This window comes from Arachis ipaensis, chromosome B4 (genome assembly GCF_059453495.1).
Source record: "Arachis ipaensis isolate K30076 ecotype BB chromosome B4, ASM5945349v1, whole genome shotgun sequence".
In the NCBI taxonomy this organism is placed as follows: Eukaryota; Viridiplantae; Streptophyta; class Magnoliopsida; order Fabales; family Fabaceae; genus Arachis; species Arachis ipaensis.
In genome coordinates this window covers 139,092,621-139,107,487 of record NC_142439.1, presented here as the reverse complement: position 1 = coordinate 139,107,487, position 14,867 = coordinate 139,092,621, and the positions used below count along the sequence as shown (strand labels likewise).

Below are 14,867 nucleotides of genomic sequence, written 5' to 3'. Positions count from 1 at the left end.
GAAGTCCAAACTTGCATTTGCAAAGAGTGTGATCCAAAATAGGGGGAGTGTACCTGCAAAGGCACTCCAATGCTTAAGTTAGTATTCTCAGGATGTAGTCCATCAAGTGTGGTTGTTGCATGCAACGCCGAGTTATAACGTATTGTCGAGTTATAATGTAAATTGTCGAGTTATGATGTATAATGTCGATTTATAATGTCAGTCTTCTAACGGTCCGGATCAGAACTATATATCATAAATAGTATTTAAGATTAAATGTGATATTTATTATTTAAATGTTTGATTTTAATTTATTTAAAATTTTATACAAAGTGATAAAATTTAATTGATTCATTCAACAAAGTAAAACTATCTGTTTAAAATAAAATCGATCTCATTTCATCAATTATCTTCGATGCAAAATAAAATTTAGAACAGTTTTACTTTATATACACATCAAATTTAAAATTTTTAAAATGCTCCATTAAATTTTTTTTAATATTAATTTTATGATTATGTTTCCTACTCTTAATTAAACTATTACCAATAGGCGAAACAAATGTATAGAAGTTAACTTAAAATAAATTTTAAATATTAATAACAAAATTGATATAAATTGATAATTATATTAGGAATATATCAAAATTAGCCATTAAAATTAATTATAAGTATAAAATATATATTATTAAAAATTTATAAATATTAAAAAAAAAGTATATATTAACCAAAATTTATGTAAAATTAATAATTAAAAATTATTAAATATTAATTTAATTAAATATATTAAATTATATAATAATTTTCAACTATTTCACCATAATATAGTTCAACTTTTTTTTTTTAATCATACATCTTAACACACAACACCTCTTCTTTTTTCCTCATGAGTTTTACTTTAGTCATAGCTAGGATTTGAATCCTAATGGAAAAGTATAGGGTACCAATATATTATCTGCCAACTTCTGTCAACTCTTATTTATAATTGTGTTTCATAGAAGTATGTTCGTGGATGTGTCTAATAATTAATATATTTTAAATACATATATAAAGAGACACATCCAGAAAATATATTTATAAAGACACTTCTATTAAACACAACTATAAAAAAGATATTTTTATTAGACACATCTACAAACACACTTCCATGAAACACAATTATAAATAAGAGTTGGTAGAAGTTGACAAATATGCCGTTGGTAATACTCTTTAGCAAAACATACATAAATGTTATTAGACCAAGACTTGCAGTGCATAGTATAATTCAACTAGAATGTGGACTCCCGCACGTTTAAAATTACTGGACACATTTCTTCCACGATTTCATCCTGGAGTCCAAAAGCATTATATACCAAAGATATTTTGTTTTCTGTGAATAATATGGCCTTATTGGCAATTACATTATAGACCTTTGTGCATGTGTTTTAAGTTTGAAATTTACTTTTCCTCTCTCTTTCTCTCTTATTTATACACACCTTCCCAACAAGCAAGGGGCATAGGCAATGAATCAGAGTAAATAGGGTATCAAACAGAGAAAAAGATGAGTCCTTTTTCACGGGTTCTATCTACTTTCTTTGCTCTCATTATTGTCCTCTTCTTTCTCATCAACACCACCACCATCTCCACCTCATTCTTCACCAACATCAATGCTTTCTCTCACTTCTTGACCACTTTTCACGGCAAAAACAACCACCACTACTCCTCCAATGACCATACAGATCAACCCCATATTAGTCTATGGAGATCCACATGGAGGAACCCTTTCATTGCCTTCAAGGGTATAAATGACATTTCACCCTCCTCTGTTTTCAACAAGAAAAACATATCAAGAGCAATCTCCCCAGATATTGCAAAGTGTGGCCCTGTAGAGCTACCTCCAAATGCAATAACCCTACCATATTGTTGTCCAATTCTACCCTCACCCTTAAAGATCATAGATTTCAAAGAATTTGCAAAACCAAATGCTCCTCTTAGGGTTAGAAAACCAATCCACTTGCTAGATGATGAGTACATGGCCAAATTAGAAAAGGGCATTGCCATAATGAAATCACTACCTGAAAATGACCCACGTAATTACATACAACAAGCCAAAGTCCATTGTGTTTATTGCAATGGTGGTTACCCTCAAAAACCCCCCTTCCAAAACCTAAAGATTGACATCCATAGATCATGGCTTTTCTACCCTTTCCACCGTTGGTACATCTATTTCTTTGAGAGAATCTTGGGGAATCTAATTGGGGATCCAAATTTCGCTGTCCCATATTGGAGTTGGGATTCCATTGAAGGCATGCAAATGCCAAAGTACTTTGCAGATCCAAACTCTTCACTTTACCACAACCTTAGAGACCCAAGACATTTACCACCTTATATCGTTGACCTTAACTACCACGTCAACGCTGAATCCACTACTCAAGATCAACAAGTCAACTATAACCTTGCATTCATGTACAAGCAAATGGTTTTGGCCGATACTAAAGAAGTTTTCATGGGCGGCGTTTATCGTCATGGGGATCAAGCTCAACCGGCCATTGGATCGGTTGAGCTTGCTCCCCATAACACCGTCCATAAATGGGTCGGAAGGGCCGATCTTCCGAGCCAGGAAGACATGGGAACGTTCTATACGGCGGCCAGAGACCCCATTTTCTATCCTCATCATTCGAATTTGGATAGGTTATGGGGGATTTGGACTTCTTTGGATGGTGGTAGAAAAGATTATAGAGATGATCAAGACTGGTTAGATTCCGAATTTTTCTTCTATGATGAGAATCTGAATCTTGTTCGTGTTAATATAAGAGATTCTCTTGATACTAAGAAGTTAGGGTATGTTTATGAAGAAGTTGAACTTCCTTGGCTTAATGCTTCTCCAAAACCAAGTAGAACCAAGTTGCAAAGGCAAGAAAAGAAGGCTTCACTTTTGGCATCATCACAAGATCCAATCACTACTACTATTACCAAGTTTCCTCTGGTTTTGGATTCTAAGGTAAGTCTTGTTGTTAATAGGCCTAAGAAATTGAGAAGTAAATTGGAGAAGGAAAGAGAGGAAGAGGTTTTGGTTATGGAGATTGTTGATTTGCATAGTGATAAAGATGTTAAGTTTGATGTTCATATTGATGATGATGAAGAAATGCTGAGTGGGCCAGATAAAGCGGAGTTTGTTGGCACTTTTACAAGTGTGCCACATGGTAGCCATAAATCAAAGACTAAGTATTTGGTTGCAATATCAAAGGTGTTGGAGATTTTGGAAGCTGAAGAAGATGAAAATATTGTGGTAACATTAGCCCCTATTGTTGGAAAAGGTTTGGTCAGCATAGGAAGCATCATGGTTGAGTATATACCAAAGTAGATATTGTAATTATTAATAATTAATATTTTGTGTTCTAAAAGAGGTAAAAGAAAAAGAAAGGAGGGGGTGGTGGAAGATGAAAGTGGTTTGATTTGTCGATCAAATCATGTGTTTGAAATAGTATAGTATATAATAAGTTCTTTTAGAAAGTTTTGGAAAATTTATTCTTTACATGGATTTCTTTGTTCTTGGTGTATTACAAATTTCATGTATTATGGAAAGATTATTTAGGATTGGACTGGAATGCAAAGAAAAGTTGTGATTTAATTTTTGCATTTAGAATTTTTGTAAGTTTTTTGGGATTTAATTTCATTGCTTTTAAAAAATATAGAAATCTTATTAGATAAGGTAGTTATTGTTAAGACTCCGGTGTTTGATTTTAAATAGAACAATCATCTTACTATATAAAAATTAGTCATGAAATTAATTATTTATATAAAATATATAATAAATATTAAAAATATATAAAATAACACACATATATAATATAAATTAATTTAATAATTAATTTATAGTGTATAATATTTTTGTAAATTGAATTTATTATAAAAAAATGATTGATATACAATAAAATTAAACTAATATAAATTATTTTTATTTTTAATTAAAATTTTAAATAATTATTCATTCTAGATCAATTTAAAATACAGCTTTTAGGACTGCACATGGATCGGATAATATCCGCATATCCGCGGTAATTATCCGCATCCGATCCGAATTTTGCGGATATTATCCGATCCACACTATAATCGGATCGGATTGCAGATTCAGCAGTGATATCCACGGATCTGATCCGTAAATCCGCATATCCGCACATTACATATAAATAGCATAGTTTAAGAAAGTAAACTCTAATGTAATATGAATTTTAATGTGTTATTTTATGAATTTTATGATATTTTGTTTTCAATTTTTTATGTTGTACTTCAACTTAGAATAATTGAACTTAAATCTTGTGTTATTATTTTGTTTTTGTTATTCAAGAGAACTATTATTAATAATATTTTATGAGTAAATAGGCTTAAACAGATAAAAAATAAATTTTTTGGATATTTTTTTGTAAAAACAGCCAAATAGAACTTAAAATAGTTTTTTTTTGAATGATGCGGATATATTCGATATCCGATTCGATCCGACGGATCGAATCGGATCCAACCTAAAAAAAATGCGGATGTCATATTTGATCCGATCCAATAAATACAGTGCGGATAGGATAGAATTTTAAGCTATATCCGATCCGATCCGATGCAGCCTAACAGTTTTAGTAACGATATATTAATATAAAAAATTGGAAGGAGCATATGTACTAACGTACATGATTTTCCATTGTCATTTCCGTCGTCACAGAAAATTGTACAGAAGTAATTATAGTTCCATCTACTATCATAAATATATCAATTTCGTCTATTTGTAATATAAAATCATTTTCCCTTCTTCCCAGGGAATGTTAATGAATTATAAAATCTTATAATTTCTGCCATACCTAACCTAACCAATTTATCAAAAACCAATGTTTCGTCGATTATTCGATCATATTTTTAAACTTATAAAGTATAGAAAGTACAATGTTTTATGTGAGATACGGATACTCACGTGATCTAATAATATATATTTCCATAAAATATCTCAGTCATAATACTGTACATTAAAAATTAAATATTAAATATTAAATTAATATAAGAATTCTAATTAGACTTTTAAGAATATTAACAAAAGAAAGATTTTATTCAAAAATGATAAAAAGATAATTTTTTTATTTTTAATATATTGAATATATAAAGTTTAAGAACATTTTATTATCAAAATAGTTAAATTTATAAAATATATGCTAAAACACAAAATAATATTAAAAATATATAAAATAATATATATTTTAATTAATTAAGTAAAAAGTTTTAATATATACATAATATTCTTTAAAAAAAAAAACAAAACTAGTAGGTTCATCGTTTAAAATAGATGGTCACAATCTTAATAAATATATTATAAATATATTTTAGTAAATACATAATAATATATTATAAATGTTAAATTTTGTATCTTTTCTATAAAAGTATTTCAATTGATAATCTTATTAAGATATGTCTTGTTAGAAATTAGGCATTGAAATGAGAATGTAAGAAAATTAAAGAAAAAAGCCGGCGTGGGATGAAGAAAATAATTTTATTTTAGCTTGAATTATTATAAGAAGGAAAGTTCTAAATGATGTGGAGGCCTAAACCACATACATTAACATGTGGCTTTGGAAAAAAGTAAGACCATTCAAGAATTTAATTTGACTCTTCCAATGGAATATGTAGAATCAGTTACCACGGTTCTAGTTTGAGTTTCTCTTCTGGAATGAATTCCTCTGATATGCCGCCATGGATGTAACAGCTCTAATTGAAGCTTGGCAATTTTAATACAATGAATAAAATACCTAATGTTCCTAATGATTATCTTGATAAAATTAATTGTCTGATACAAAACTGTACACGCGTAAAGACACATTCTTATACAAATGCCAATTTGTTATTTATAGTTGATGAACTTTAATTTTTTTTTTGTTTGAAATATCTTTGTTTTGTTTAATTTTAGTTTTTTATTAAAATTAGTTTTTAAATAGTATTTCTTATTTTTTCTTAAGTAGTGACGGCCAGTGACGGATCCAGAAAATTTTGACAGTGGGACAAAATATATATAATATAATAATAATTTTTATAATAAAAATATTATATATACATAAAAATCAACTATCAAAATATTCATTAATCATTATATATTTGTATATAAATATATATATTATTTAATTTATTTTTAATATGTATTTTTTATTTCAATATGTATATAGGTGGTTATTTTTTATGTACATATAATATGATTAGTCTTTAAAATATTTAATTTACAAATTAAAATATTAAAATAATAATTTAAATAATAACACATAATTTAGAATTTTATTATTTAGATTTTATATTTTAAAAAAATTGAGTAATTTTTTTCTTAACAATACAATCAAAATATCTCTCTTTTTATATAGAATAATATTACATATTCAAATATTTTTTTTGTTAAATAAGTCCAACCAAATTAATCTAAGATAACAAAAATCAATTATGACTAGCATTATTCTAAGTTTTATTGTTTAATTTGGTTCGACTTAGTTCATAAAAAGACTTGAATATTTAGTATTATATATATATATATATATATATATATATATATATATATATATATATCAATAAATGCTTATTTAAAAATTTACTTCTTATACAATTAGAAGCCAACTCTTATTAAGATTCATAGTTGAAAAAATTCTTTCAATTAATGCAGTTGTTACAAAAATAATTAAAACTAATATAAAAAAAAAGATAAATAATACTCTTTTAAGTCGATTTTAAAAAAAAACATAAATTTTATTTAAATTGATAATTGATCATTCTAATGACATCTAATATGAAATTTTTAAATTGATTATGAAGTATCAAAAATTGAATAAAAAATATTGTGGGGTCAAATTTAATAATTTAGTGGGAATAAATAAATATTATTATCATATACTACTCAAAAAAATTTTAAATTGTAGTGGGGGCGGTTGCCCCCACAACCAAACACATAGATCCGTCCCTGGTGACAGCAATTATAATTATAATGATTATAGTGATTTTAAAAATAGAAATAAAGAGGAATAAGAGAAAAAAAAAAGATAATAATAAAAATAATTTTAACAAAAAAATAAAATATTCAAAGTAAAAATAAGATATTTTAAAAACAGAATACCGTTAATATGTACTTTATTAGAACATGTTAAGATTAATAATTAACATTTATTTATTTTTTTTGAATGAAAATAAGCTCAACACACTAACGTGGAACAACAAAAGAAATACATAACCAGTTCATAAAAGCCATAAAATTTCTGCTACTCCCGGCAACGCCATCAACCACCAAATGAATCACTCTTGATCCATTCGTTGTAATTCAGAATGGTCTTTTTTATGACAAACTCCACACTTGTTTCCTAATAAACATTTATTTATTAAAACATGTTTACTAATAAACCCTTCAAAATATTACTAAGTACTAACGAAATTAAACTTATTCCCTAGGACCTAAGTTAAAGACAAGGGATTTAGATCTTCTAAAGTTTGAAGTTTATTTTAGAGAATAAAATGTGATCTTTTTTTTTAAATAGTTTTTTTTTTCATATTTATTATTGGTTCCACCTATCAAATCAATAATACAAGATTATATTTTATTCTTTAAAGTGAAATTGAAATTTTAGAGAATTCAAATTTAAGAAGAAGAAAATTTATTTACTCTTGTTTAAAGGTTGACTATAAGTCCATATATAATTTTGGGAGCAATGCTAGGGGACAGTAATTTTTGTGATTAGTAGCCATCAAATAGCCATCAATGATGATTTAATGGTGTGAGATTGGTGTGAGATTTCATCCAATGACTCACCTTTCTTTACTAGTTACATACTGGCCAAAATTCAATAAAACTGCTGGTCCCTAGACTTTTTCTTTCTGGCCTTATTATAGTAACAAATGTTTGGCTTCCTTGGGGCCACCAAATTCACACAAGTGTATAGGAGATGAGTCGTCAAATCCCAAACATTCTGAATTTCTGATATTTTTTTTTTTATTGTAGTACTATCGTTAATTTTCGTTAATATTATAATATCTTATTATAATATATTGATACAAAAGATATTTAAGATAAAAGAATTATGAGTGATAATTTTTAAATAAGATAAAAAGATAAAAAATAACTAAAAAATCGTAAATATGATTTCAAATAGGGTGAAAAAATAATTAAAAATTCTGAGCTACTATTTCAGTTTTTTAATTTTAAAAAATTTATAATTTATAAAATTATAAATTATGATTTTTTTTAAGTTATACAAATTCATACTCATAATTTGTATTACCTACTCACTAGTCATTATCATTACACCTGTAAAATACACCTATTTAAACTTATATTAGTATATTTCACAACTTTATCTATCATACGAAAAATAATTAGCCATATATATATATATTCTGTTACTATTAACATATCCGTCAAGCCATGACGAGTCCATCCATACACACACCTTTTCAAGTTGCTTACCTACCCCCTTCCCTCTGATCATACACACCACAAAATATAATAATATTTATATCAAAATTTAGCAATAACTCATTCTTCTAATAGGACGAGTTACTAACTATAACTAGTAATAGACTTATATACTTATATTTTATTTATTTTTCAATAGTTTTTCAGTGTACTAGTAGTAGAGTTGTTAAATTAATTACTTTAGATTTTGATTTTAAAAATTCAAAACTGTCATCATCAATATTCAATAAGGCATGGCACATGGGACCAGTGATTTGCACATGTATCTACAAATTACTTCTAATAGTAGCAAGTGAAAGATGACTACTCGTTCGCTTCTTGATATTAAATTATTAATTAAATGAGTGGGTCTAGATGTTTTCTTTTGTGTTGTTTTTTTCTTTTTGATAAATTTTTCTTGGACTGATTATGTTTAATTTGTTCACATAGAGCAAATTGAGCAAGAAATTCGCCGGAGCCAACGTTTTGGAAATAGATTTTCTCAATTTTTTTTTAATAATTAAAGAATAAAGTATGATTTTTTATCATTAATTTTATAAATAAAATTAAAAATAAATATAAAAAAATAATAAAAAATTAGAGTTCATATTTTATACTTTTAATTTTTTTAATAATTAAGAGGATCCATTTTTTATTTTTTATTAGTGTGATACCAATTTTTCAAAAAAAATATATTTTTTCAATAAAAAAAAAACTCAAATATATTCTCTATTTTTGTTTTCATTATTGAATTTGGTATGGATAATAATATGCTCTAGTTTTTATCTAATAAATGAGAAAAAATATACTCAGTATTAGGAGTGATAAAATGGGTTGAACCTGTCGAGTTGACTTATTAAACCCGCTAAAAAGGCGGGTCGTGTTAGGATTTGGAATCCGCTAAGTTAAAAAAAAGGTTTAATTATTTTGTTGGTCCCTATAGTTTCGTGAAATTTTCAATTAGGTCCCTATACTTTTTTTTCTTTTAATTGAGTCCTTGCACCAATTTTTTTTAATTGGGTCCCTACACTTTTTTTTCCTTTTATTTAGGTCCCTATACCAATTTTTGTTTTTTAGTTGGGTCCCTATAAAATTAAGCCAATTACTACTAAAAGGGACTTAATTGAAAAAAAAATTAGTGTAGGGACCCAATTAAAAAGAAAAAAAGTATAGGGACCTAATTGAAAATTTCACGAAACTATAGGGACCAACAGAGTAATTAAACCTTAAAAAAATTCGCCAAATCTGCACCACTAAATTAGTGAGTTTTGGCGGGACGGGCGAGCCAGTCCATCGGGTCGAAAATTTTTAATTTTTAATTTTTTATTAAATAAAAGAGTGATTACTATTATAAAATTAATAATTATAGAATTTTCAAACTTTTTTTTTGTTTTTATTCTTCTTTTAGTTATTAACTTTATTTATTTTATTTTACAATTTTATATATTTGCTCAAATTATGTGACTTATTTTTTAAAATAAAGATGGTTCTATTGACAAATATTATTTTGAACAATTTTATTAAAGTTAAAAGTTAAAAAAGATAATAAAAAAATTATATTATAATTTGATTATTTTTTATTTGTATTTGATTTTTTAATTATTATTTTTTTGTTAATTTTAATGAATTTTTTTTTTAAAAGAGTCAAGTGGACTAGCCCGCCAACCTGCCAATCCGCCATAAAGCGGCGCGTATACTAGTATTTTGAACCCATCTTAGTTGGCGGGGCGGGCCGGCCCGTCCCGTTTATGAGGCGGGCCTAGGCGGGTCGGGCGGGTTGGGGCGGGCCGGGCCGGGCCGGCCCGCTTTGCCACCCCTACTCAGTATATGAAGAAAAAAAAAGTTGAGAAAATGACAAACCGACTAGGTCAGTACAATGAGAGTCACGTTTAATTTATCTGTTGGATCTGACTGATCCAAGTGAATATATGAGGAATCGATATGTCTAAATTTTGAAAAGGTTAGAGATTTAAATGTCCGCGAATCAAAAGATTAAGAACCTATTTATCCTTTTCTCAAAAAAAGTTTCAGATAAATACTCAAAATGATGAAGTGTCGTTGGTTAGTATAGTTTAGTTAAAATTTTAACTACTCATTTTAACCCTAAAAGTGTTTTTTTTTCACAACTTTAAAAGCATATTAATTCGAAATATATGAATTAATGTGAAAATATTTAAATAATTTATTTATTTGATAGTTATATAATTATTTTTAAAATTGGTGTGTTTTATTTAAATTTTAAAACATGAATTAATAAAAGTAATATAAAAAAATATAATATGTCTTTTTAGTAGTTATGCATCTCAACATTATTTTAACTAATATCATTTAAATAATATTTATTATTTTGGAATTATGTTTAACAAAAAATATTCAAACCCAAGTTATAATTGCATAAGTTTAATTTTGATTAAAATTAATTCTCTAAAAACAAATTGACACAAATATACGTTGTAAATACTAAATACTAATCCAAATACACACGAAACCACTATAATCAAATTACTGACTATTTACTAATAGAATCTTTGATATTATGTGATAAACTTATTATTTCAAATTATTAAGTAAAGCAATTAAGTAGTGATATTTGAAACAAGATTATTACGTCAACTACAAATTAAACGTTGACCGGGAGCATCAACATGTAATGAGGAACTGACCTCACCTCAATCGAACCTCACCTCAATCGAACATTAGGGTGAGGACGGGTAAGTTTAATTTGGATTTATAGTAAAATTAAAATTGAATCCATCAAAATATAATAAATTCGATTTGGTTTGGATTTACATTTTTTTTATACATGTACTCGAATTAAACTAAACCAATTAAGAATGGATCGATTCGATTTGAGTAATTGGGTACCTGATGACTTTAAAATTTATAAAAAAAATCAAATTTTTATCTTAAAAATTCAACAAATACAATAAACAAGTAATATTAATAGAAATAATCCAAACATATTAAACATCAAATACATTAAAAATTAAATTCATTAAAATCTAAACATATTAATAATGAATAATCATTGTCTCATAAAAAAGTCATATATATTTTTATTTAATTAATATATAATTGGATTTACGGGTTGGTTTGGATTCCGCACTCCCAAAATCGATACCTGAACCAATCACTAACAACAATCATTGATTTAATTCGAATTAGACTTGATTACCCACTAATTTCAGAACCAATTTAATTGGTTCGGTTTGGATTCGGACGGATACCCGCTATCCGTAATCACCCTATTAAACATATGGCCGCACATGAAAAATACACGGCTGCTTGCCATTTTCTTATAATAATAATAATAATAATAATTATTGTGGTTGTTGTTATTTATTGATGTTGTTGTTATTATTATTATTTTAAAGAGATATACTGTCGTCTAAGACTGAACCCCTGAGTGTTTGAAATATTCCCACCTAACGTTTTTGAAGAAATTAATTTTAAAGACTAGATCAGAAGAAAGATAAGGAAGAATAATACTGTCCAAGAATTCCTGTCTTTCATATTTTCATTGTAGACAAGCCAATTTTTTCAGAGAATGAAATCAGCCAAATATATTAAATTATTAAGGATATATATTGAAGATATTTCAGGGTAATTAGTATAAAATTATATCATGTACCGAATTTGTAAGATATAATAAATTAATCAATATATTAAGAACTAAAGTTTTCAATAATCAAATTCAAATGGGTCCAAAGTCGGAACATTCTTTCCTATATATATATTTTTAATAATTTCCACATCACAGGTAGCACGGCCGCAGCCCGCAGGTGGAGATACAATTGAGTGGGTAAAATTTAAAAATGTGAAAACGGGTTTTGAAGTGGGCCTGCAATCTAGAAATAAATAAATAAGATAAAAAAGAACTCATAAATAGAAAGATAAACAACTCTAAAAAAATAAAAAATAAAAACACACCGAGATCTGAAATCATTATAGGATAGTAATTTATTATTATTATTAAAATGATAAACAAATTCCTCGACCTTTAATTAATTAATTAATTAATTAAATTTTTCGACTTTTAATTAATTAATTAATTTCTTCTATATAGAATGTGATTGGTGTGTTTTTTCTGCTTTGCGTCCTCTCCCTTTTAATGTGAAGAATGTGATGACCAGTTGCTTATTACAATAATATTTAATTTGTTGTTATATCTATATTGTATGAATGTATGTCCACAAGTTTTTGTCCAGAATTTTCTTTTTGATCTAATAATTAAGCACATCGCTTGTGAATTATTGACATAATAATTAAATAAAGAAAACTTTTAGAAAAAAGAAGTATTATTTTTATACATCATCATGTATTAGCCAAGTTAACAGATATCAAGTTAGATGTTATATCTCACAAAAGTTAGTACATTTTAAATAAAGTAGAGAGTATTATATTTTTTAAAAATTAATTTATTATAAAAAGTTATTAGATAAATTAAGTTAGTGACATATTTGGAGATTCTTGAACCCATCCCATTTCACTTCTGCGATAAATGACTTTTTATTACTTTATTTTTTTTTTAATTAGGATTGAGATTCGAATCTGCAATCTTTAAATGAGTATAAAAAGACTATGTCATTTGAATTATAGCTAGTTAACATTTTATTACTCCATTATTTCATATATTTTATTCATTTATTATAATTTAATAAGATTAAATTATGTAATTATTTTTTTAAACATTAGTTATTTATTTTACATGCAATATAAAAATAAATAAATATAATATTTATTTAGTACACTCCATTGTTAAAAATTTTTTGTTGTCATATTATTTGATAAATCAAAGAAAAGAAAATGTTATTTTTTTTGTGACAAGAAGAATTAATTATTTTAAAAAAAATTAATAATATATTATTGAATTTGGAAAACTAATATTTGAATAATATAATGAATAAACATTATTAAAGAATTATTAATTATTTATATGATTATGTTATTTTTGCATGCAGGAAAATAATTTTATAAACATGACCCATGGAACAAACAAACAAGTCCACATAAACTAAAAGAAACAAGAATGGGTTAGCCCAATACAAGCTCATTTGGTGATCACATTCAAAATCCATTACACCTTAACCTAAGTCACCAACACCCACACTCTAAGAAAATTGAACCCCAAATTTATTTCAATTAATTTTCTTGAAGCTTCCACCAAAAGTCACATCTTTTTTTCTCTCTCTTCTCTCTTTTTACTTTGGTCACGTCACTCAACAAAGAAGAAAAAAAAAGAAAATAAAAATGCAGAAGCTATGGAGTGTTAAAGAACAAAAAGCTTATTGCCAAAACCATGCAAGAAGAAAGGGCTACAACTAGGTAGCAAGTTGCATTAGGTCAGAGCTCATCAAAAAGCAACTTCCTTCATTTGTGCTACACAGAAGAACCAAGAAGAGATCAACAAAGTCTCAAGCACTAATCAAGCTACCATAGAGACAATGAAATCAACCATGGTCAAAAGCTCATCAATGCTCAGAAACAAAACTTGGAGCCAAAGCAAGGTTCTACGGTCAAGATCAATAGATTTTGAAGAAAAAGGATGAAAGAGAATGGGTGAGTTGCATGCAACAGATTCGGTTTTCTCCCTCCTCTCTGATAAAGCCGCTATAAGACTCCGATGACGGAGAAGAATACAACATTAGGGTTGAACTTGTTTCTACCTTGAAAGCTTCACTCTTCTATATTAAGGGTGAACGGTCAAGGGTTGAAGGCAAGGAGAGTAAGTAAAAAGCACATAGTTCAATTCTCATAGCTACTCAAGCTAATTGAGTTCTTCTCCTTCATGATGTTCATTTAGTATTTTTTTTTTCTCAGTTTAGTCTGTCTGAGTCTCAATGAAAAAGGCAAACATGGTGAGATTTGTAAGAAAAAGCCAATGAGAGAAAAAAGGCAGTGAGTTAAACTAGGAGAAAAAGCTATAAGATGTCTCTGAGGGTCTTTATACATCTTTCTGCTTTGTATCATGATTCTGTGAGAATTTTCTTGCAAGTTGGGTTAGCACTTTGCTGTTGAAAGCTAGATTGAGATCTAGTCAAATTCAGATTGGGTTAGAATCTAGATTTATCCCAGATTAGATTGGGTAGATCCTAGGGAGAATTGGTGAATGTAATCTTGTTGAAAGATAGTAAAATTTCATCACTATTGTGATGGAGATTGAATGTAGGCTACATTGCACTAAGTAGCTGAATTAGGATACATCTGGGTGTTACTTTTTCTTCTCCACTTCACTTCTGTTTCTGTTACTCAGGAGACAAAATGAAAATGTCTCTCAACTCGATACAAGACAAAAGCAAAAATATCTCCTCAGTTTTTTTTCGAAAATGTAAAAGTAATATTCAGCAGAAAAAGAAGCTAAGATTCAATCTCCCTTCTCTTAGTCACTGATAACCATCAATTGGTATCAGAGCTTGGTCTCAAAGAGATCAAGCTTTATAGCTTGGAGAAAAAGGCCTTG

At 27.4% G+C, this 14,867-nt stretch overlaps 1 protein-coding gene across 1 annotated transcript; it reads left to right on the top strand.

The window, feature by feature from the left end:
- The first annotated feature begins 1,355 nt into the window (after nucleotides 1–1,355).
- LOC107635199 (polyphenol oxidase I, chloroplastic) lies at nucleotides 1,356–3,586 on the top strand. Its single transcript, XM_016338594.3, has one exon. The coding sequence runs from the start codon at nucleotides 1,517–1,519 to the stop codon at nucleotides 3,317–3,319; it is 1,803 nt and encodes a 600-aa protein (XP_016194080.1). The 5' UTR covers nucleotides 1,356–1,516; the 3' UTR covers nucleotides 3,320–3,586.
- Nucleotides 3,587–14,867: the final 11,281 nt, after the last annotated feature.